This window comes from Centroberyx affinis, unplaced genomic scaffold (assembly GCF_046629955.1).
Source record: "Centroberyx affinis isolate AG114_WGS23_722 - 3 ecotype Tasmania unplaced genomic scaffold, CSIRO-AGI_Caff_v1 ptg002710l_1, whole genome shotgun sequence".
In the NCBI taxonomy this organism is placed as follows: domain Eukaryota; kingdom Metazoa; phylum Chordata; class Actinopteri; order Beryciformes; family Berycidae; genus Centroberyx; species Centroberyx affinis.
The window spans coordinates 5,001-30,063 of NW_027280884.1; the positions used below are offsets into that span (position 1 = coordinate 5,001).

The following is a 25,063-nucleotide window of genomic DNA, read 5'->3' on the forward strand; positions in this document are numbered from 1 at the left end:
AAGAAACCATTCACCAAGAAGTCATTCACCTTATTCACATGGCAATTTTTTTTTTTTAATATTCACCAAAATGATCCTTCAATATCGTTGAGTGATGAGCAGAACTGTTAATTGATCTCCAAACAAACTAGTGTTGTATCCTAACAGTCTTAGTTTTAACTGACCAAAGTCACATGTTATGCTAACAGACACAGAATGGAGAAAAGCTGGTTGACGTTCCCATTGGAGGTCCATGGAATGTCTAACATGTTGCACCGCACTGTCACTGGTTTGGCTTGGCCTCAGACAGCAGGAAGCCTTTCTGCACACATGGAAGACAATGCCAGCTATCGACTGTGATGAAGACGAGGCAGAGGCCAAAAAAAAAACAAAAAAAAATCGGAGATGCCAGGTTTCTGAGTGACAATAACCATACGCTATGGCATATGTTTATGTGTTAGTGCCTGCCAATGTCATTACTCAGAGGTCTATGTATATCCTATTCTTCCCTTGGGGTGGGGGGTGGGGGGTGGGGGGTCTGGATAAGGACAAAGATATGGATTGTCCCATACAGACACACACACATACAAACAAGCACATACATATGCACTTAAATGCACTGATACACGCATACAAAAGCATATATAATCCACACACAATCGCTCACAGGAAACACACACACACACACACACACACACACACACACACACACACACACACACACACGTCCCCTGGGCTCTGCGGAGGCTGCTGCTATTCTCATATCTCTGACTCAAGCGCAACAGAATTTGGTAGAGAAAACAGCAACGGCTTCCACATGCTAACGAAAACATGCGGTGCCGTCGCTGGCAGATACGAGGGGGCAAGGCCGAGACACACACACACGCACACACACACACACACACACACACGGATGTACAGAAGATAGGAATACAGGAATAAGGTAGATGGAGGGAAAAATAAGAGAGCTACAGGGATAGAAAGATACACAGAGATATAAACAGATTTCCTTGGATAAATAAAGGTTATTCATTGTATTGTAATTGCATCAGGACACACTGTGTACTAGTTTGCACCAATGTTAGTCTAATAAAACCTTTACGGATTAATCCCATTTACCCAATGCCAACTCAAATGTCTCCTGCACTCCCACAACATACACACTGACTCTTCTGGTAGGACTAATATTTATCTCCTTATTGAACTTGGTACTGGCAGTTTTGACTTATTGTTCTGAAAAGTCTGAAAATATAAGACCAAAAACAGATGCAACTGACAGCTCTTTTATTGGCCATGACAGAAATAAGAAATGCCTATACAACACCGACAACGGACGATGACGTAATCTTTTTTGCCTCCAGTAAGTTTGACAAGTTTGCTAAATATTTTTGCTAAACATTTTTAGAAGTCGTGTAAATGTAGCGCTTTATTCTTGGCAACTGTGCATCTAAGTCGAATTTAGCTTAACCGACTAGAATTTCTAAAATATATATATAATGTATGCTATTTTGGCGGAGGCTTTTATCCAAAGGGCCTTACAGTACCGTGAACATATTTAGGAACATATTTCCCATGGGTGGCCCCAGTGGGAAACGCACCCCCTCACCCTGACAGTGACCAATGGGGAAATTTCCCTTGGCTATATTCAATGAGGATGACTGCTTGACTTGAAAAATAAGCAGCCAAATAGGTGACATCTTTCTATAGTCCAGTCATCATGATTAGTGGTTTTGGTTGACATCTTTCTATAGTCCAGTCATTATGATTAGTGGTTTTGGTTGACATCTTTCTATAGTCCAGTCATCATGATTAGTGGTTTTGGTTGACATCTTTCTATAGTCCAGTCATTATGATTAGTGGTTTTGGTTGACATCTTTCTATAGTCCAGTCATTATGATTAGTGGTTTAGGTTGACATCTTTCTATAGTCCAGTCATTATGATTAGTGGTTTTGGTTGACATCTTTCTATAGTCCAGTCATTATGATTAGTGGTTTTGGTTGACATCTTTCTATAGTCCAGTCATTATGATTAGTGGTTTAGGTTGACATCTTTCTATAGTCCAGTCATTATGATTAGTGGTTTTGGTTGACATCTTTCTATAGTCCAGCCATTATGATTAGTGGTTTTGGTTGACATCTTTCTATAGTCCAGTCATCATGATTAGTGGTTTTGGTTGACATCTTTCTATAGTCCAGTCATTATGATTAGTGGTTTTGGTTGACATCTTTCTATAGTCCCATTATTAGTGTTTTGGTTGACATCTTTCTTGATGAGACAATGCAGATTAGCTGTCCACTCTCGCAGCCACTTTAGCAGTTTGGCCTAAGCATAAGGCTTCTGGAAACCATTCAGAACGCTATCGAAGGTTTTTTTTTTCATTTACAGTAGCTGGTCAGAAACAAAACTGGACTATCTAATCTAAGGATTTTAATAATAATTTCATACTGTATTGATCCCTGTAGGGAAATGATCATTTGGCTTGCTCCTCCACCTCCACAGGGAGGTCAAAGCCAGGCTCAGCTACTGCAGCACTGGAGCAGGTAGGGATTCGGTGTCTTACTCGAGGACACACAGCAGGGTGGATGATGGCCAACACAGAGCTTGAACCCAGGTTGACGTACTCTCTAACCACTAGAGCCTCCATGCCTCACATAATAGGTGGGGGAAAACACTGTTCCCTCTCTGATCTTAGCATGGGCTGCTTATTATTTACCGAAGCCAGGGAAAGAATCCCAGGCCCTACAACAGCTTGCCTGAGAGTCTCTACTCAGCTCTCATCAGTGGCTTGAGCTAAAGCTGCAGCTTGGCACAGGACGGGCCTAACTTTTTAAGCTACAAAGGCAGATCCGAAGCCAAGGCCTACAGATGGCTACAGCAGCCCCGAGACACCGCGCATATCAATGTCCTACGGAAACTTTATTTCAGCAAAAAAAAAAAAAAATTCGGTGGATTTTCTCAGGCGGTTGCCTGGCACGGGATGGACTTAATTATTTTGGCTGATACGGAGCCAAAGTCTTACAAAGCTCCCTTGATATTCCTCAGCGGTTTGAGCCGGGGACATGATAGGCCTAATTAGCAAGGCCGGAGTGTGTGAAGCATTGCAGCCTTGGCCTCAAGTGAGAAATCTGCTCTCTCACCTGGGGGCCTGGCCTCAGTAAAACACACTGTCATGTACGGACCCACCAGCGACCGAACAGACTGTGCTGCTGAATTTGGCGAGGTATTGATCAGTGTGATAGAAATTTAAATTAGAAGTAGTCGCCGCTCCCTTGTAGCCTCAGCGCAAAAGCACTTTGTCAAGGTAATATAGTGAATTTTATCTGTCGAGATGTTGGTTTCTGTGCTGCATTCACATTGTGGTGCTATATGATATATGGGAAATTGGATGTTTATTGTTTTCAAGAGGAGAACAACAGTAAACTCTGTCAACGCTGGTGCAAATTGCTGCAGAACTTGGTTAAAAAAAAAAGCAGAATTTTCCCAACTTTTACATCTTACTGTGGTGGTGAAGACAAACCGGATGAAATATCTAGCAAAAATGGATACACAGCTGCTCTTTTTTTTCACGTCTTCCAGCTTAGATAAAGTAGCGAATAAGAAAGAGCTTTCTCCTTTTGTCCGTTTAGAGTCAGAGAAAACTTTTCTGCTAAATATTGGTTTGGCTGAGCTATTCCAATTCGCTGCTGGTTTCTCTTTCCTTTTACAAGAGGAATCATATTTAATCATTTCTGCAAAATATAACCCATTTAGCATTTTGAAATGGAATGCAATATTGAAAATCACACAGTGATCCAATACGGAATGGTTTATATTGGTATTCTGTTGCATCGACGGCCACTGAATGTTCAAACCTCATTCGTCACAATCGCCTTGGCAACGAGACAGAAGTTTGCCGATGTGAGTGACAGACGGTGCTGACCAGTATGGTGGTATGTGAACGCAGCATTAGTTGCATTACAGTTAGCCCTACTGCATCAAGGCTACAGGGGAGTGTGTGCTGACCCCCTCCGATTTAAATCCCAGAAGCGATAACCTTGTGATGCATTACAGGCTGTGACTGTGTTTCAGAAACCAGGATGAAGACTTGTAGGCACTGAAGTCCAGTTGGTAGAGAGCAACTAGACTCAGAGGCTCTCCTACATACAACGCATATAGCCTTGCTTCGGATGGCTTTCATTATTTAGGCTTCCAAACCTAGATTGCCTAAGAGTCCCCCCCCCCCCCCTCCCTCACCCCCCACCCCCCACCCCCCACCCACTAAACAGTTCCTGGTGTGTACATCTGGAGCGCTAGCCCGGCATTAGTCTGCTAATTGATCCTCTGAAGGGCCCAGGCGGCCAGCAGCCAACACAGTGGTGGATGAACGTACATGTGGCTCTAAGAAAGGACTTTTGTTCTCCGGCCCCCATGCTCTCATTCCTTCTATGGAAAAACTGAGATGGGGGGTGGACGTGTGTGCGCGCGCGTGTGTGTGTGTGTGTGTGTGGGGGGGGGGTGACCTTTTCCTAAAAACAGCCTCTCTCTCTGTCATTCAGCCACACATACACACACACACGGGCGAAAATCAATAAATAATCCCTGAAATTAAAAAAAAGGCCGTAAAAAGCGCTGGCCTCCGGTGGTGTTAGTGACTCTTTTAATCCGCTGCACAAAGAGATGGAGTGAGAGAACTGGGTTCCCATTACGGAGGCTTAGCACACAAGAAAACAATCAAGCCGGGGTGATTTAGTGCCAGTTAAGAGGAGTGAGCCAGTGTATGTAGTTATGCCTAAGCACATAAAACACTTCTTAAAAAAATAAAATAACAGGAAAGGCAGCTGACGAGGATAGGGCAAAGCCAATTTCTGTATGTAGGCTACTTCCATCTGCAAATATGATCTGATAATGTGGACAGCTAGTGATGCACATTTGCATGTTCTTCCCTCTGTATACCTGATCACGTGAACACTTGCACATCTAGCTAATATATATTTATATATTTTGAGTCAATGTTTAATATCTTTCCAATTCTCACTTTTTCTGAGGACGACATGACTGGTCGATATCTGATATTTAATAAAAGGCCTGATACATCGGTTTGCCGAACCTTGTCCAGCCCTATAATCTATCAATCAATCAATGCATAAATACACACACACACACACACACACAAATGCAAGAGGCATACCCAGGTGGCAGTGGTCTCTCCCAGGTGGTGGTTTTGGTGTTGTGGTCGACATAGTAGACTCTGCCATGAGGCAACACCCTCTGCTCCCAGCTAGAGAGAGGGAGAGAGAGAGAGGGAGGGAGAGAGAGGGAGAGAGAGAGACAGAGAGAGAGAGAGACAGAGAGAGAGAGAGAGAGAGAGAGACAGAAACAGAGGGAGGGAGAGAGAGAGAGAGAGACAGAAACAGAGAGGGAGGGAGAGAGAGAGAGAGAGAGAGAGAGACAGAAACAGAGAGAGAGACAGAGAGAGAGAGAGAGAGAGACAGAGACAGAGAGACAGAAACAGAGAGAGGGAGGGAGGGAGAGAGAGAGAGACAGAGAGAGAGAGAGAGAGAGAGAGACAGAGAGAGAGACAGAAACAGAGGGAGGGAGAGAGAGACAGAAACAGAGAGGGAGGGAGAGAGAGAGAGACAGAGAGAGAGAGAGAGACAGAAACAGAGAGAGAGAGAGAGAGAGAGAGAGAGAGACAGAGAGAGAGACAGAGACAGAAACAGAGAGAGGGAGGGAGGGAGAGAGAGAGACAGAGAGAGAGAGACAGAAACAGAGAGGGAGAGAGAGAGAGAGACAGAGAGAGAGAGAGAGAGAGAGACAGAGAGAGACAGAAACAGAGAGGGAGGGACAGAGAGAGAGAGAGAGAGAGAGAGAGAGAGAGAGAGACAGAAACAGAGAGAGGGAGGGAGAGAGAGAGAGAGAGAGAGAGAGAGAGAGAGAGAGAGAAACAGAGAGAGGGAGGGAGAGAGAGAGAGAGAGAGAGAGAGAGAGAGAGAGAGAGAGAGAGAGAGAGACAGAAACAGAGAGAGGGAGGGAGAGAGAGAGAGAGAGAGAGAGAGAGAGAGAGAGAGAGAGAGAGAGAGAGCATCAGAATAGGTGAACAGATGAAAACATCTTATTCAGAATAGGTACAGATGATTTATTAACCCTAACCCTCAACCATTTAACACACTCACAACCTGTATTACTTTTCCCAGTAACAAGAGGAGTAACAAATCACTATTTCAATTGTAGAAGTGTAACGGGAAAAGTAATACATATCGAGTAGGGAATAATAAAGAAAGTAATACTGCAACGTTTTGAACGAACCCTTCCCACACCACACCACAACTCTCCTCAGTCCCCCCCCCCCCCCCCCCGAACCCTGCGGCCCTCTTACCCAGCCGGGAGCGAGTCTGCGGCGGGCTCGGCGGCGGCGTTGCCGGCCTGCTCGGTGCCGGAGCCGCCGGCGGGCCCGGGCTCCGCCGGGGGTGCGGGGCCCAGGGCGTCCTGGCCCGGGGAGGGGCTGCTGCTGCTGCTGCTGCTGGGGGCCGGGGAGCGACCCGACGGGGACGACGGGGGCGGCGTGTGGCGGGCCGGGCCGCCGCGGCCGTTGTCCAGCCCGTTGGAGGTCAGCTCTACTTTGCCTGAGGGGGAGAGAGGGGAGAGAGAGAGAGAGAGAGAGAGAGAGAGAGAGAGAGAGAGGATGTGAGCAGAGGAGTAGAAGAGACTGTTGCAAGCATGTGGATTGATCCTAAAAATCCAAAATCTTTGTTCTTTGTTTTAATTACTTCTGCCACTGAGGCTGGAAGCTGGTTATTTTTTCTCTCCCATCTGCCTGTTTGTCTCAAAAACTTATGGATGAATTTGGAGAAAATTTGGTGATTTGATTTTGGTGGCGATCCAGATCTGGGATCTACTGAGTGCCTTCTAGTTCAAGGACTATATAGCAGTAACACAATGCTTCATCCATGTTAAAAGCAAATGAAACAAAAATATACAAAATAACAAATTATCGGCTTGTTCCACCACCTAAAAAAGTTGAAAAAGTTAGTCTGGGGTAGGGTTAGACTGATATGTCGATTGGCAAATATTGTCTGTTTATTAAAAATCAGATATGTTCCAGTCAGTGTGGTCCACCTCTAATATGATGGATATGATGCAGTTTGATTGATTACATATTTATTGTGGAATTGATCAATACTACACTGGCTGTCTATGGGAAGGCCTTAATCTGAACTGATTCTAATGAGACATTTTAACTGGATTCCACACACCTATGCATGAATATGTTGCATTATCATTTTTATGATTCTGGGTTTCAATGGAGAGTGTTAGTGTCCGATGGTACCAATGCTCTCAGTGCTGTTTCAGAGGCATTTCCACTCTGACAGGAGTTTTTTTTTTTTTTTTGCATGAAAATGCTCAAAAATAGATTTGTTCCAAAACAGAGTACGGGCTGGAGCGAGCGAGTGAGTTTTGAAAGCATTCCCAGCAACTGTGTGTGTGTGTGTGTATTTATGCATTGATTGATTGATAGATTATAGGGCTGGACAAGGCTCGGAAAACCGATGCATCAGGCCTTTTATTAAATATCAGATATCAACCAGTCATGTCGTCCTCAGAAGAATTAGAGCAGCAACTGGCCAAGTAATCATTGGCATTGATCAACCCCCCCCGCAAATATGCTATGGTCACTTTTTGCTATGGGGCAGTAAAAATCTAACTTATTGCCCCTTTAAAGATATTGAATACTGGCACAAAATACTGTCTGTGGTGGCTTCAATCCAAAAAAACTATCACAGCTACAGAGTCGGTGGAGTAGAAGTCGTTCCTGTACCTGCGCTGCTTCCGGGGCTGCTGTGGCTCTTGGAGGAGCGGCGGCGGCCGGACGGCCCCGAGCCGGGGCTCTGCTCCTCGCTCAGCTCCCCGTTGGTCAGGGACCCCCCCCTGGAGCACCCCGGGGAGCCCCCCTGGGACCCTCCCGCCGAGTGCCTGTTGCTCCTGCCGAGGGAGAGGGAGCGAGAGAGAGAGAGAGAGAACGGGACGTGAAGCGGACGGGGAGAGAAAGCGAAAGAAAAGGAGATGAGGAGGAAGGGAGGGAGGGAGGGAGGGAGGGCGAGGAGGAGGAGTGAGATGACAAAAGCGTTTCATCGTTTGCATTTTGATAGAGATTACAAACGAATTTGCATAACAGAAGTGTTGTTGCTGTGTGATTTGTTAGCTTCCTCTGCTGCACTTAGAACACTTCACAAACCAAATCACGGTGACAAATTGTCGCCGACTCACGGGAACATCCGTGGCACATGTATGAGCGAGTGCACGGACAACACGCACACACACACACACACACACACACACACACACACACTCGAACACAAAGAGGTGTCAGTATGCGAGGCTCCCTTTCCTCTCCCAACGCGCTCATATTTTCCTAGCGCTAAATATAACTCTGCTTTTCCGACAAGAACTTTTATACAATGAAAACATGTTGGCTTCCCCCCCCCACCCCCTCACCCACCCCCCCCCAGGACTGAGGAATGCTGAGGCCCGGCTTGGACAGCTATCAGTAGAGAGCTGGATTTTTTTTTGGGGGGGGGGGGGGGCTGCGTTCAAGAAGCGGTTGTTTATTAGCTACGACCAAGGAGAAGAAGCAAGGGGAGGAACGATCTGACACTTCCACTGTGCGTGTGTGTGTGTGTATCCCTGTGAAAATATACATGGTGTGTGTGTGTGTGTGTGTGTGTGTGTGTGAGTCCCTGTTATTGTATGCATAGTGGTTGTATGTATATATGTATGTGTATATATGTGTGTGTGTGGGCAGGGTGCCGCTCGTCATGGGAGACTGCAAAACGCGACGACGACAAAAAAAAATCCCCCTCGCTCGCCCTCCACCTCTCCTCTTCCCTCTCTCTCTCTCTCTCTCTTCTTCTCCTCCTCCCGTCTTCCTCTCGTCTGTTCAGACACAACTGGACCGACATGTTTCGACTGGCTTTTCCATAACAGCGGCGGTTTTGGGGTCTTGGCTGAACTGTGTTAATGCCCCCCCCCCCTCCCTCCCCCTCCCTCCCCACAACCCCCTGCAATGTTTAGAGGGAAATACCATCTGACCCCACGCAACCCCCCCCCCCCCTTTTTTTTTTTAAATACATGCAGCGGACCGCATTCGGGAGGGAAGAACGTACTAAAGTGCTCTCTCTCTGCTTTCTTATTTTTTTTGGATTTATTTGTCTTTGCCATTACGCCTCGGGGGGGGGGGGGGGGGGGGGGTTCGTGCTCTCGGGTTCGCAAACAGTTATTTCAGAAGGGAAGTTGCGCAAGTTTATTATTGCGCTATTTATCGGTGTTATCGTTCCACCGCGGTGTCTGGAGGGGATTTGGGAAACCATCGTTACAATGGAACTCGGCTTAATCCCGATGTCCTCAGAAATGGAGCATGGTTTGGAATGAGCGAGCCTGTGCTACTATGAGAACCATGCACCGTGTCACCCGTCTCTCTCTTCCATATTTACACACACACACACACACACATTCATATCCACCCCTTACAAATGAGGCTAAATTGCAGGTAAACTGTTGCATCTACCTGCTGTCATTTACTATTTGTATTCATCTACCTCACCTGAGTTCATCTGCCTAATGCTTACACACCAATGCTTTACTCAATATGTAAATGTACCAAAAAGTGTTCATATGTAGGCCTACAATATGAAAATATAACAAAAATATGAAATGTATGCATCCAGGACATCGTGGCTAGTGTTCAGTCTCCTGATTGGTCGGAGTCTCGTCGCCTCTGTGTTTTGTCACTGCAGCAACCAAGGGACTACATTTGAGTCGGCGTTCATGTGTGTGTGTTCACATGTTCATGCGAAAGGCTGAAAGTGTGTGTGTGTGTGTATGTGTGCCGACCTGCCGCGGGGTCCGGCTGCACTGGGAGTCTCCTCGCTCTGCGTCCTCCTCAGGTTGGGTCTGTCTGACTGCAGCATCTCTGCAAACACACACACACACACAACATCATGTAGATCATACAGATATAGAACAGTCATCCTTCAATCATAATGCATATGCCAAATTAGGGAGGAGGGAGAAAGCAGGCGCTTTTTGCACTTTGGCGCTACATGAAACTTTTCCTGCCCGGGGTAAAAAAGACATGAGGGAAAAAAAAAATAATTCTTGTCTCTTGACATGAAAATGCTGATGCAGCTGTAGTTTAGAAGAGGAGCCTTGGCTGTGCAGATGAAACGTCATTATGTTTTGTTAGGCCTCACCTACCACACTGTTCTTTATCTGTTCACCTATTCTGAATAGACTTTTTATCTGTTAACCTATTCTGAATAAGCTGTTTCTATCTGTTAACCTATTCTGAATAAACTTTTTATCTGTTAACCTATTCTGAATAAACTTTTTATCTGTTAACCTATTCTGAATAAACTTTTTATCTGTTAACCTATTCTGAATAAACTTTTTATCTGTTAACCTATTCTGAATAAACTTTTTATCTGTTAACCTATTCTGAATAGACTTTTTATCTGTTAACCTATTCTGAATAGACTTTTTATCTGTTAACCTATTCTGAATAGACTTTTTATCTGTTAACCTATTCTGAATAGACTTTTTATCTGTTAACCTATTCTGAATAGACTTTTTATCTGTTAACCTATTCTGAATAAACTTTTTATCTGTTAACCTATTCTGAATAAACTGTTTCTATCTGTTAACCTATTCTGAATAAACTGTTTCTATCTGTTAACCTATTCTGAATAAACATTTTATCTGTTAACCTATTCTGAATAAACTTTTTATCTGTTAACCTATTCTGAATAAACTGTTTTCATCTGTTAACCTGTTCTGAATAAACTGTTTTTATCTGTTAACCTATTCTGAATCTGTTAACCTGTTCTGAATAGACTGTTTTCACCTGTTAACCTATTCTGAATAAGCTGTTTTCATCTGTTTAAGTAATAATCCACAACATTTTCACGGGATTACAAAGAACGTTATAATCATAATAAACTGAGATTACACTGAAATTGAATTTCCTCGTGCAGCGGCATAACAACCGCACACACACCGTGACAAACCAGGCGCTAATTATTATCAATATTTAATAAGAAGAATAAACCCTTGGCCCAGGAAAGAGGAAAAACCCTCCAAAGAAAATCAGCAGCAAAATTCACACGGCAACAAATTCGCCTTGGGGGGGGGGGGGAACAGTGAGCACCATTAGTAGTGTAAGCACCATGAATCCCTGTAGGGGTTTAATTGTCAGATTATAAAACACTGTGAGCAATATGATGTGGAAGCAATGAGTCCAATGCACATGGTACAGTGCAGTGCTAAAAAAACTCTTAATAATGAAATCCATATAGACTTGGAACCCATGTGGCAATGGAAGTACAGTTTGGTGGTTTAATAGAGACCATTCATCGGCCTATATACTGCATGGTCTGTGCTGGTGTGTGTGTGTGTGTGTGTGTGTGTGTGTAATGGTATGCGGTCTCGGTGGGTGTGAGGGAATGTGTGACTGTATGTTCGTTCCCGACCGTGTCTGCAAACCACCAGGCCCTATAACATGCTTTTCATTATCACACACACACACACACACACACACCCCTCCCTATGTGACAGCCTCAAACGGTGCTTGTGTTTACACGTGTATCCTATCTAAAAAGGTAAAGCAAACAGGTAATCTCTCTCTCTCTCTCTCTCTCTCTCACACACACACACACACACACACACGCACACACACACTCGGTCCTGTGTCGTGGCTATGAAAGGGCTTCTTGTGAGCGGACCCCGATGGACGCGCAGAAAAATAAACAGTGGTCTTGAGGAGAAACCATTGTGTCATAGCCGGCTCCCCTGAGTTCATCGACCCCCCCCCCCCCCCTCCCCCGAATGACACAAGTCTAACTGCTGCTCTGGTGTGTGTGTGTGTGTGTGTAGTATCCAGTGATGTAGTGGTAAATCAAACGCAGGGTCAGTGATCATCATAAGACAAACAACCGCCTCTATGAACAGAAATTTTTTCATATAACATCAGTTTGATAAGTCACAAAGCTTGTCTATCAGGCTAAACAGGTGGGTAAAAGTGTGTTTATCCTCCTCCTCCTCCTGCTAGTTACCAGTTCTTCCACTGTCTTGTCAACTGCATATCTGTGGTTGTTGGAAGGAAGAGGAGGAGGAGATAACTGGTGAAAAGCAGAGGGATGGGACAGCTATCAGAGAAAGAAAGGAAGGGAATTTCCAACATGCGTTTTGTATGCAGATCGTGTCGAGATCTGATTTCGCTGGATTGCATTTACACCTATTAAAAAGGTGGTGTGTGTATCATATCTAAACATGGATATATCATTGTCAAATTAATTTGCGATACCGCGCTGTAATTACCGTAAACAAACGACACCACGGTTGAGAAAATTGGCAGCCTCTGTCTCGCACCGGTGGTATTGTTTAGTGCTTCTCAAAATGAAGACTACATTTCCCAAGGTGCACATGGCAGACAAGACCAGAGTGAAGCGACGTTAGTCAGCTGGCCGGTGATTGGAGCCGCTCCACCACGGTTTTACTGTCAGACATGAGGTTTGTTTTTAGGCATGAGGAAAAGGAAATCATTAGGAGTCTGGAATCACTATTGTATTATATCGTTTAGTGTCACTGTTAAAAATGAGGGAAAGGCAACTGACGTCTCTCATGATGCTGTATGGGAAGAGTGGCTCATCCACTCGTTACAAGGTGTTATGTACAGACTTACACCCTTGTCTTTTCTTAGGTTTTCATAAATATATCTTCTGAATCTATTGTTACAAGCTTAAAGCTCTTTATATTGGGTTTTTTTTGAAATGTCTACACAGAAAATGAATGGGAAATTTACTTTTTGGCCTCTGAAAAACGGGGTGGGCAAGCTTCATAACTTTTATATGTGGATTAAAGACGCATTACATGACCAGATCTCCAATGCATCTTGGGTGGATTTACACCTGAATCTGGTGTGTTTTTTCTCCACCATGCGGCTAATGGCAACCGTTTCAGCAACCAGCAACCAGCAACGCCCTTTCCCCTCAGCGAAAACACACTCTTTGGCAGTATTTCCATCCCGTACGGTTAAAGAAGTCACAACTATTTGGCACACACAGTCTGTGGATTGTATGGAGTCTCTCCCCAGTCATGCATGACCTGTGTGTTAGTCACTGGTGTGTCTGTGTGGATTCCATGAGTGTGTGTGTGTGGATTCCGCTTCTGTGGGAAGGGAAGGTGTGCATATGCTTTGTGGTGTGTGTGTGTGTGTGTGTGTGTGTGTGCGTATAACATTTACAAAGTGTGTTTGTCCATATTCGCAGAGTTGAGTTCTTTCTGCTCTGGCTTCTGTTTCTCTCTGCCTTTCAATACAAGGGTTTGTTTATGAGGCGCTCTGTGTGTGTGTGTGTGTATGTGTGTGTGAGAGTGTGTCAGAAAAGCTGCCAGGGGAAATGAGTAAAACCTCCAAACTAACAGAGGTGCGTTTAGAGCGAGAACACAGAGGGCCTTAACACCAGCGGCAGGCAACACACTCCCACCTTTATGCACTTTATACATTTAGCCCCTCTCAGAAAGCCCACATGCGCGCACACACACACACACACACAGGCAAGAACAAAAACACAAGCAACAGACCTGTATGCACACTCATGAGAGACCATAAAACACACACACACACACACACACAAAGACAACTGCCTCTACCTGAAACCCACCTCTCAGCGGGCACACTTGAAACCTCTGTTCACTAACCTCTCCTCCCCCTAAACACACACACACACACACACACACACACACACGGCCTTCCTCCATCATCCCTAACCCTGTTAGCCAGGAGAGGAAACACCCCCCCCCCACCACCACACACACACACACACACACACGCCTCCACCTCGCCCTCCCGCTGGTTCGAGATCACAGGAGGCGATTGTACTGCCGAGCTGCGAGCAATGAGACTCAATTACGCAATTCTCCGAAACAAATTACACAAAAGCACTCCTGATGTCTGTGATTGTGTGTGTGTGTGTATGCGTGTGTGTGTGTGTGTGTGTGTGTGTGTGTGTGTGCAGGACGGGGAGGGGGCATGTGTAAAGCGGGGAGAAAAGCGAACAGCAGGCCATATAGTAAGCGCAGGGGAAGGCAGGACTCTCTATTCATTGTATAACGTTAACCTTTAGCCTGTGCACCCGTCGCCTATTACACACACACACACACACACACACACACACACACCCCCTCTTAACCTCTCTTCACATATAAACAGTCACAAAGAGACACATTTATGCAGCCCATGCTGTGGCGGGCCTTGGCCCTGACTGTTGGCCCTGTGTTAATTCACCAGAACACACTGCGGGCTCTGTGTGGCGCTCTATGAAAAGCCTTGTTTGTGTGTGTGTGTGTGTGTGTGTGTGTGTGTGTGTGTGTGTGTGTCGCTTCATGCAGAGAGCAGAGAGGGATGCATGGACCTGGAGCTTCTGAGCCAAGCCTATAAAAGCAGCTCCACTGACTCTGTGCTGGTTAAAAAGACACCGAGTGTTTACTGCCAAACCATAAAGGAAAGTAAAATGTTAGCGTAGCGCCTGGAAACGGAAGACATTGCTGACCCCGAGTCAGTTGCGGAGGGGCTGAGAATCTCCGACTGGCCGTGCGGTGATTATGTCGGTCTGGAAAAAACATAATGTGTAAGAGTACACCTGTACTCATACATTAACATCAGTATTATGGGTTGGACCTGACAGGCTGATATCTGATTTGTAATAAAAAGGCAAATATCTCCCTGATAGGCAAACCAATATATTTATCTAACCCTAATATTAACCGTATTAATAATACCAGTAGGAAGAACGTATTTGCATGTGTAGAGATAAGTCTGTACAAAATGATACATCTTATTTTATATTCAGAATGTACAAACCGGGGTCCAGGGGTCTATGCTTTGTTTTTACACACAAGAAAGATTTGACTGATATGGCTGATATTTTTGGATTGATGCTCCAATATTTGTGCTCATTTTCAATATCTTCAACTATATCTATAAAGTGCCTTAAACACAAAACACTTAACAAAGCGCTTCATGAGGTTAAAAAAACAAAACACATGAAAAAGCAGATAAAACAGTTACACCGAGACGCTTTAGAGTGAAAGTGGGTCTTAAAAGATTTCTTAAAACGGCAGTGGATTCTGCTGACCTAACACTTTTGAGAAGGTTTTTTTTTTCTCTCGACCGTCTAGGCGCTGCAGCACAAGTGAGATGAGCCTTTAATTAGAGTCTGGGCCGCGGAACCCGCCGACAGCCCCTGAGGCGGAGCGGTGTTGTAAGGGCACGGAAGATCTAAGACACGCTGATGCAAGACCGCGCAGAGCTTTGGAAGCGAGCTCCGAGAGGTTTCAAACCGACGCTGGAGTCGACAGGGAGCCGGTGGAGGGGACGTCAGGAGAGGAGTGATACGCTCCCCTCTTTTTTTGGCGCCTGTCAAGAGTCTAGCTGCTGCGTTTTGTATCGGTTACAGCTGTGGAAGGGCTTAACGGCTGATGTCACAATACAGGGAGGTACGGTAGTCCGGTCTGGGTGAAATAAAAAGCATGGAGGACATTCGCTAAAAGACAAAAAACGATTCGATTTTGAAGTTTCTCAGCTGGGAAATAGCCTGCTCTTTAAAGCCTTGGTCACAGTCAGAGAAAACAGCCACGTTCCTGGCATAGCGCCTTACGTTTGCTGACAAATTTGCAAGGTTACTGCATATAGCATCTATGAAGCTTAGTTTACCAAACATGATTTCCTGTCATTGAGCTGCAGGACGTCCTGAGCCATCAAAAAATGTCATACGTGCAAGGCTATCATGTAAAGTGATAAGGCTCCCTGGGTCGTTTTAGTGCCAAGTATAACTGTATATCGTCTGCGTAACAAGTTAGCGGCTTTTCACAGACAACCGGTGTAGTAATGACTAGGGCTGACCAATTTTGAAAAAATATCTAATTGCAATTATTTTGACTGACATTGCAATTGCGATATGATTTGCAATATTAGAGGGAATGATCATTTTTACATCATTATTCTCATTTTCATTGAAAAACGTATTAAAATGATTATGGTGTGATTTTTGCGGGGATCTGTACCAAACAAAGATGTTTTCTTAAGTCTGTAGAATATGATGTGTAGGCCAGGACATCTCTGCAGCACCACAATATTTAATTTAAAATGGTGTTTTGACACATATTTCACCTTTAACAAATATTGCGATTTGAAAATTGCAGTAGGCCATATTGCGTTTTCGATAAAATTTCGATGAATTGCTCAGCCCTAGTACTGATGAATTCTACAATAAATACTGAAATCATATCCATCATATCAGAGGTGGACCACACTGACTGGACCAGATCTGTCTCGCAGTCTTCCCCTCCCCATGACAAAGACTGAACTCAATCTGCATGGGGACAAACAGCGTAAAAGCCAATGCAGCTCGGTAGAGAGGCGGCTGTGGAAAAGTTGTCATTTACAGAACGTACAACCTCTTTGGCTTTTTCCAAATGAGACCCGCACTCATTACCGGGGTGGAGAGACTGAAAAGACGCACACAAACATCCTACTGTACAAGCTGCCGTGTCTGCGTGTGTGTGCGTGCGTGTGTGTGTGTGTGTGTGTGTGTGGTTGTTGGCAATGTCGAGCGAACATTTAAGAGAAAGAGGAAGGGAAAGAGTGAGAGGAGGAGGAGGAGAAATGGTTTAATATTGCGGTGCATTTTGTATTAATAAGCCGTCTGGATTCCTGTGGGAAATGGCACGCGCGTGTGTGTGTGTGTGTGCGCGCACTCAATTTTATATATGTTCGCTGGCGGGTGAAAACCTCCTATCTTCGAAATGTCAGCTTTTCAGGAACCGAGAAAACCAGCCTTGTTATTAAGTTTGACCGCCGTGTGTTTTCGAGTTTAGTGAGTTTTAAAGGGATTCATTTGCCATATTACCTAATAATGTTCACTTATTTACAATACATATACTAGAGTATGTTCTACTGCTATCATTTCACGCACCCTCATTATGCTGTAGTTCATTTTTGTCCCACTTTTCTTTCATACATGTTCTAGTGTTGAAATCGGTTGCGCTATGTTTAACACCCCTCCCGTTTGACTTATTCTTGTTTCTATTCTTCATATTTGCTACTGTAAGAACCCAGTTTTCATCTTATGTTTGTTGGTTAAGTCAATTAATTCTTTTTTTTGCTTTTCTCAGCCCATAAAATCATGATACAGCGATACGTATGCGCACATTAGCCTCTCTAGGTGCTTCTTTGTGTATTTGTGTGCATTACCTTTACCTCTCTGTACTTGTGCGTATGTGTGTGTGTGTGTGTGTGTGTGTGTGTGTGTGTGTGTGTGTGTGTGTGTGTGTGTGTGTGTGTGGCAAAGGCGGGACTCACTGTCTGCTGCCGTGCTGCCATTGGGCAGGGAGCCCAGATCAACAACCAGGCCGTCCAGACAGACGTTGAGCTCGCCTCCCGCTACAACCGAGCCTTTGTTCTCCGTCTGCAGCACCAGACTCAGCTGGACGTTCTCCACTGGAAGGGGGGGGGGGGGAGGAAGGGCAGAGAGAGAGAGTTGGTAGAGAATGAGAGTGGTAGGGAGAGAGAGGGAATCAGAGAGGAGGGGGGAAAAAAAGCAAAAGAAAAGTGAAAAAGAGCGATTTAGGCCATTTGAGTCATGTCAGTTGGGTTTGACGGGGGAAGCTGGCTGCATTAGCACACACAAACGTTCACAACACCGGGGGGTGGAAAGAGAACCGCAATATCCTACTTGAGCAGAAGTGCAGTTACTACATTTTACCTTATGTCATTTAAAATGTACAATGTACACAAGTAAAGCGACTGATTTCAAAACATCCTCGAAAAAGCATGAGTACACAAAAAAAGCCTCCTCACACACAGGGACGGGGGGGGAACTGTAGTTACTTGCGCCCGTGCCAACGCCACATCCTCTGTTATTCCGCTCAAATGAGAAAACAGCGCGAGGCCGCAAAGTGCTCCTCGTGTTGTTATCTGCGACGCTCGTATCTGTGGAGGGGGCGATCCCGCTGAGAGGGTCCCGACCGCGAGAGGGATGAGCTGAGCAAAAAAAGCCTGAGCAGAGAGGGGTCCGCTGTGGTTTCGTCCGTTTGAAAAAATGGCCGAGCGCTTCGTTTATATAAAAAAGGTGGTTTCAGGAGCGGCTCTCTGGGTCCAAGAGTGGAACTTGTCCCATCAGTCAAGTAATATGATGCACGTTCTGCACATCCTGTAAATTCATGCATTGATTTTCCTCATGTTCTTCTCATTTGTTATGTATTATATTATTTGTATATTTAGCATATATCTTAATATTTTCTTATTTTTTCCCACTTATTTCATAATGTATACCGTTTTGGAAATTGTTTAAATACCTCCAGATTAGTCTCATTATTTTTATTCCATTTTTCTTTGCTGTATCCTGTTACTATTTGTTGCTGCAATGACCCAGTAACTGCTGAGTGTATGCTAAAGTGTTAGCATGGGACCTGCTATCACTCAACATAGTGTACGCTAAAGTGTTAGCGTGGAGCCTAGAATCACTCAACATAGTGTATGCTAAAGTGTTAGCATGGGACCTGCTATCACTCAACATAGTGTACGCTAAAGTGTTAGCGTGGAGCCTAGAATCACTCAACATAGTGTATGCTAAAGTGTTAGCGTGGAGCCTGCTATTACTCAACATAGTGTACGCTAAAGTGTTAGCGTGGAGCCTAGAATCACTCAACATAGTGTACGCTAAAGTGTTAGCATGGAGCCTGCTATCACTCAACATAGTGTACGCTAAAGTGTTAGCATGGAGCCTGCTATCACTCAACATAGTGTATGCTAAAGTGTTAGCGTGGAGCCTGCTATCACTCAACATAGTGTATGCTAAAGTGTTAGCGTGGAGCCTGCTGTCACTCAACATAGTGTATGCTAAAGTGTTAGCGTGGAGCCTACTATCACTCAACATAGTGTATGCTAAAGTGTTAGCATGGAGCCTACTATCACTAAACATAGTGTATGCTAAAGTGTTAGCATGGAGCACTAGAGCTAATGATCCACTGGGGACACATGGATGATTTTGGTGTCTGTGTTCTCATCATTTAACATGTAAACTGACAAATGGGACAAAAAAAAACTTGGTGTACGGCTAAGCCTCCCGAGTATGTCTGTGTTGTTTTCTAACTCTTGTTGCACTTTGGAAGTGTGTGTGTGTGTGTGTGTGTGTGTGTGTGTGCAACCTTACTCTTGCCATCGTGCGTCCGCAGTGTGTCCAGCAGGTCTATGGTGGCGCTGCCCAGTAGCTCCTTCCTCAGGGTGTGGCAGCTCCACAGCTTCAGATCCAGGCGACTCTGAGGCGTCACGTTACTGTGCGACACAACACACACACACACACACACACACACACCATTAAACAATACACTGAACACTAGATACGTTGGCATGCTCTGTACAGAAACCACCACTAACACATCCCTAAATTGTCGTGTTGATCCATGCTTTTCTTTGTTTATGCACTTTGTTTTGTCATTTTTTTTTATTACAATAACCTCGTTTAAACTCTGTCCTGTTATCCTTTTTAATTGAGTGGCAAAGGTCATGTGTGTATCAATGTCTGTGTTTTTTTTTTTAAGTAACTTCTACTGTGCATTTTAAATGAGCCACTTTTCACTTTTACATAACTAGAATTTTATTGCATTCATTTCACTTCTACTTAAATAAAATCTCAGCAATGTAATGGACAAGGATATTTTGGTACTTTTTCCAACCCTGCCTACATCACTACACACACAACAATATATATCAACACAATGAGAGAAGCATAATTACTGCAACTCAGGAAAACAATTAACTGTCTAGTATATCTTGTGTGCTCAAGTTCACGCACAACCAAAAATAGGATTTTATAACAGTAAATAACATTGTGTATGTGTGTGTGTGTGTGTGTGTGTGCGCGCGCTCTCTCACAGGGTCAGGTCCTCGTTCCACTGCAGCTCGGGGTGTCCGCTGCGTTTGGCCGTTTTTTTGGTTTCGCTGGTCAGGCCGTCGGCCGTCACCTCCACGAAGGAGCTGAGCCGAGAGTGACGGTTTGGCAGCTTGGGAGACTGGGGCTTGGCTGAGACCACTGGAACCAAACACACACACACACACACACACACACACACATTATGGGAAATGGGTATAGCGGAATATATCAGAATATCGTGGGAAACTCCAAAGGCGCTCTTCTTGTAACACCGGTTAATGCGTGACCTAGAATTAAAAAAAAAAAACACGAATAGAAAAGAATACAATAGGCACATTTTTGTCTAACCAAAGTAAGGCAAAGAAACAGGGTAGAGGAAAGAAAACTCCATAAGGAATGATAATAACCACATTCTGCCTGGCAAATGCAAACAGCAGTAACCGTTTTGTGTGCGTTTTTAAAAAAAAGGTCAAAGGTCGTGACAAGGGTTTAGATTTCTTATCGGCAAAAAACATACCCATAAACGCTATTAAATGTTAACTGCCCACTTCTGTGCCAATGCTTTTGTCAGGAGGGGAGATAAAAGTTTGAAGTCAAGTTTGCCAGTGTCATTACTCATGTAGTTACTGCTGTTATGATAACAGATCAAGATATAATAAACACAGTGTAGGAACAGATGGAGGAACTGCAGTTAATGGCACGGTATTAAACCGAATGTCATTTTCTGTTTGTCTGATGGTTAGCGTGTCCGACAGTGTGGAATGAATCTGTTCTCATCCGGGGGTTGAGACTATTCGCTGGGTGCAGTTTTTTTTTCTCACAGCGTGTGGTTCTGCCAGCATCAGTGTGAACCGGTGGAGGGGCGAGCAAACAGACGAAAAGTAAACATCGCCCTCTAGTGGGAGAAAGGAAAACATCGGTAGGCACTGCTCCGCTTCCATTCACTTTCACTTGGGCCATGACTGAAAGAGCAGAGTTACACGGTCGTGTCGGGGCCTAGGTGTTATGCCGGTTACACAAGCGTCTAAGCAACTAATGTCAGCCTGAGGGAGAACGGAGAAGAGGTGGGGTGGGGGGGTGGGGGGAGAGAATCCTGTCCCGGCGTGTGTCAGTCATACGAGAGCCGATCTGTTCTTCCCCGAATCGCGAGGACTTCAAAGTCTGTCTCCGGGGGTTTTCCCGCCTGACGAGAAGAGATGACGGATGAAGGGATGAATGAATAAATGATGACGGAGGAGAAGCGCCGTCTCCGTTCGGCGGGCTCGCGTTTTTGTGCCCGAAAAAAAACGCCCCCCCCCCCCCCCCCCCCCCCGGTCTTTGAACGTCGTCAACATCTGGCGAGAGTGAGACAAAAAAAATGTGATTCATCTGTGGCCCTCTGGAGGGGGGGGGGGAAGTGACACAGAGAGGTGGAAGAGGGCCAACACAGTAAGAGTGAGGAGAGATTTCAACAGAATGATAGAGGATGGGGTGGGGGGTGGGGGTTGTTTTTGAGAAATGAGCGGATCAACAGTGAGGTAAGAGGAGGAGATGAATCAGAGCCCAGAAGGACAATGGTGGATGAAATGGAGCCTGGTCAGTGCAGGAGAGGGAAGACAGATGCAGGCCTTGGTCAAATTGGACTTTTTATGTCTTCTTTGGCCCACTTAGGAACCCACCAGGGCTTTGGGAGATTGTCCCGTTAAGTGATGAGAACATAAACACCAAAATCATCCATGTGTCCCTGGTAGATCATTGGCTCTGGTGCTCCATGCTAACACTTTAGCATACACTGTGTTGACTTGACAGTAGACTCCATGCTAACACTTTACCATACACTATGCTGAGTGATAGTAGCCACTAGCATTATCCAAATTAAGAGGACCTTTTACTAATATTGTTAGTGGTTTCTATTATTTGGGCTGTAGATTCAAACATTTTAAAAATGAAATATCATTAACACAATATGGGGCTGGGCGATATGGTTGAAATCAATATCACGATAATCATAAGGATTTTTCTCGATATCAATATATATCACGATATGGTTCATTTATGCGAAATCACGTTAAATAATCAAATTAATGTTCATCTCATTGAACCGAATGGTGATGTTAGGTGTGATGTCAAACAAAACTGAAATTTTCAAATAATATTCCTACCATACCTCATTTTATCAGAGCTTGTCATCATCAATTCAGACAGCAGAAATGTGTCACGATATCAAAATATCTTCATATCATCACGATATGGTTCCACTGAAAGACGATGAACGATAATATTGCATTATCGCCCAGCCCTAACTCAATATATCTGATGTATTTAGGTTTATTTTTGGAAGTGTTTCAGGTGAGCAGCCATGCATTCATCAGCTGTGCAGTGGTTGTTAGCTGTACACAGGCTCCCACACATCAGCCACCACATTTGACTGGTTTGACACTTCCTATGGAAACAGTGAAAGTAGTCCCTGCTAGATCAAAGCCGTGTGTTCCTTTCATATTTCATGTGAATTTGTCCAAACTCCTACACAAAACTGCCAGACTTGGCTGCATATCTTTTAGTACTTTAGCGTTTAGAGCTGCTGCAAGTTCTAATTTTCTCACTTTTGAGATAATACTACTGTGCCTACTATCACTCAACATAGTGTATGCTTCAGTGTTAGCATGGAACAGTGGAGCCAATGATCTACTGGGGAGATATTCTCATCACTTTACATCTGAGTTGACCAAACTATCTCCCAGAAACAATAAACTGGATTTGCATCTGTCAGATGGCCAAAGTTTGCAAGAGGACAACACAATGAATGTCAGAAAGTGCCTATTAATGTCCAGTCACACAAGTGTATTTGAAAGTCAGTATATAGCATACTGCAATTAACAATTTATGTGACACTATCTGAACTGTCCTGATGCAGAGAACACTTTCCAGGTTATAACACGTGCTAAGAATGGATCTGCAAATCCTATGTGACCCAGGTTTGGATAGCAAGTTAGTGGTGTATAGCAAGGCCAGATAGATCCTTCTCTATGCTTTGAGTGCAGCATAGAGAAGAGCAATATGGCCTCTGAGTTGTCAGATTGAGCGTTTGTTCCCGGATAAGGAAGTAGCTAAAAAAACGAGAAGAGCTTATGTATAAAAAGATGATGTGTCATACAGACGAGAGGTCTTCATGTTAAGATGAAAAATGATGTGTGAGAGGAAGTGAGTGGAGTGTGTTTAGCAATTCGAGGATAAGGTCCTGGGGAAAAACACATATACACAGGCTCACATCATGCTGGGGCAGGAGAGGAGCTCCTCACTCGGGAATCAGTTCCTACTTGCAAAATTGCTCAACTTACTTTAATGAGTGAGGCAGAGGCTCGGTGTATGTAGAGGTTACAAAGGACCGATGGAGCATCGCTTTCACTATTAATAATGATTCTGAGTGTTAAACTTTAAACTTCTATCATTCAGAAAGATGTTAAATCAATAATCCGCAACATTTTGATATCAATAAATGTCTGTTTTCCTACTCTCTATGAGTGATTCAACTTATATACGTTCATGAAAGCTTTCCCATTGTCTGTTCTAAACAGCCGGTGCTGGGAAAAGCACAGGAAATGATGTGTTTTACATTTCCGGTTTGTTTGGAATAAATACAAGTATAACTGGGTAGTTAGCATGAGCAGCGATAGCCACCATGGCTGAACAGACAGAGAAAAGAGAAACTCAAACTGCATCAACAGAAAATCCAAGGAAAGATTGACAAGTGATCTCTGGGAAGTGACAGCACAGCGATGAGCGCTTAGCACCAAAGATGTCGAAACAAACAAAACAAAAAAACAGGATCACCCGCAAAATACTGATCCAATCTTTTTTTGAATTCATAAACAGAGAGCATTCATTTAACATCACTGGACACAAGTGAGATATATTTGCCTTCAATTGGAGAAAATGTGAGAAGCAGGCGGAAATTCAAGTCTGTCTGCTTCTGCATTTTAGATGTAATCTGGGAAATTCTCCTATTTTATCTTTGGTATTGCCATGATAGCCCATACCAGTGTATGTATCAGTGCGGGCCTTAAAAGTAAAAAAGAAAAAAAGAAATAATAATTACCTTTCAAGGTCAACTGAGACTTTTCAGTGGTCTGGGCACTGCCAGGTCTGGTCACGCTGGCAGCTGCCATGGCATCACAGCTCTTAAACACACACACACACACACAAAATATTGTCACTAGACTACAACAGTGGTTCTCAACGAGGGGTCCGGGGACCACCAGGGATCCTTGAGGGGGTTCCAGGGGGTCCGCAGCAAACTGATGAATTGTTAAGCTTCACCATTAGTTCATTAACAAGAGTTAACACAATTAGAGAATGTAGAAGAATGACTATGCTGATGATAGTTTCACTGTTATCTCTTTACCTGCAATACAGATAGTCATGGAATTCTGGACAAAATCATATCTAACAATAAAAGTATTCTCAGATTTGTGTCCAAGAGACAAAATCTCATCAAATGGGGGTCTGTGGCCCTACTGTGCTAAATTAGGGGTCCTTGATATGAAAAAGGTTGAGAATCACTGCAGTAAAACATAAAAAGAAACCTTCTAAACAAGGTGTCAAGATAGCAAGCCATAGGTCTAAATGAATTACAGCAACAGCAAGCATGTCAGGTTTGTCCCATCAGTCGCAGCGAGTGCCATAACCTTCAGTCAAACCCTGACACATCACCTTGAGCCAAGTCAGGGATGCAGCCTGTTGTATTCAATGAGAAGGGGAAGAATACACATTGAAGGACGATGCACAGCAATATCTTCTCTGGAGCTATAGCTGATTTTCACCTTCTAGAAAAGACTCCAACAAGCTAGGGGAGGAGATCCAGAAGACCCCCCCCCCTTACCTGTGTAACGTTACCTACTGTACTACCAAGGTGACTGCTGTTGGTGGCATCTCAATCTAAAAAACAGTCAACGCCAAGTCATGCATGGCACTGACGATAAAGGCGAATGCTTAACTCTCGTATTAATCAGCTGAGTACCTCGGACGTGTCTCCGCGCTGCAGGTAAACAGACGAAAGCTACCACAACAAAAGCGGACAGCATCTCCCCGACAACCTTGTTAAGCGAGCCGACTGGCCACGCAGCGTTAAAAGCCGCCGTTCAGC

General features: G+C 44.4%; 1 protein-coding gene across 1 annotated transcript in view; it reads right to left on the reverse strand.

Moving 5' to 3' along the window:
- LOC139657552 (NEDD4-like E3 ubiquitin-protein ligase WWP2) overlaps window positions 1-25,063 on the reverse strand; it is a gene marked incomplete at its 3' end in the record, with an annotated part of 25,763 nt that extends 700 nt beyond the window's left edge. Inside the window, exons 1-9 of the mRNA XM_071535433.1 lie at window positions 24,938-25,063; window positions 24,017-24,098; window positions 19,944-20,100; window positions 19,222-19,343; window positions 17,370-17,507; window positions 9,848-9,926; window positions 7,776-7,939; window positions 6,336-6,582; window positions 5,148-5,237 (exon numbers count right to left, since the gene is read on the reverse strand). Of these exons, the coding sequence (XP_071391534.1) occupies window positions 5,148-5,237; window positions 6,336-6,582; window positions 7,776-7,939; window positions 9,848-9,926; window positions 17,370-17,507; window positions 19,222-19,343; window positions 19,944-20,100; window positions 24,017-24,086 (1,067 nt within the window). The remainder of the gene's footprint in view (window positions 1-5,147; window positions 5,238-6,335; window positions 6,583-7,775; window positions 7,940-9,847; window positions 9,927-17,369; window positions 17,508-19,221; window positions 19,344-19,943; window positions 20,101-24,016; window positions 24,099-24,937) is intronic.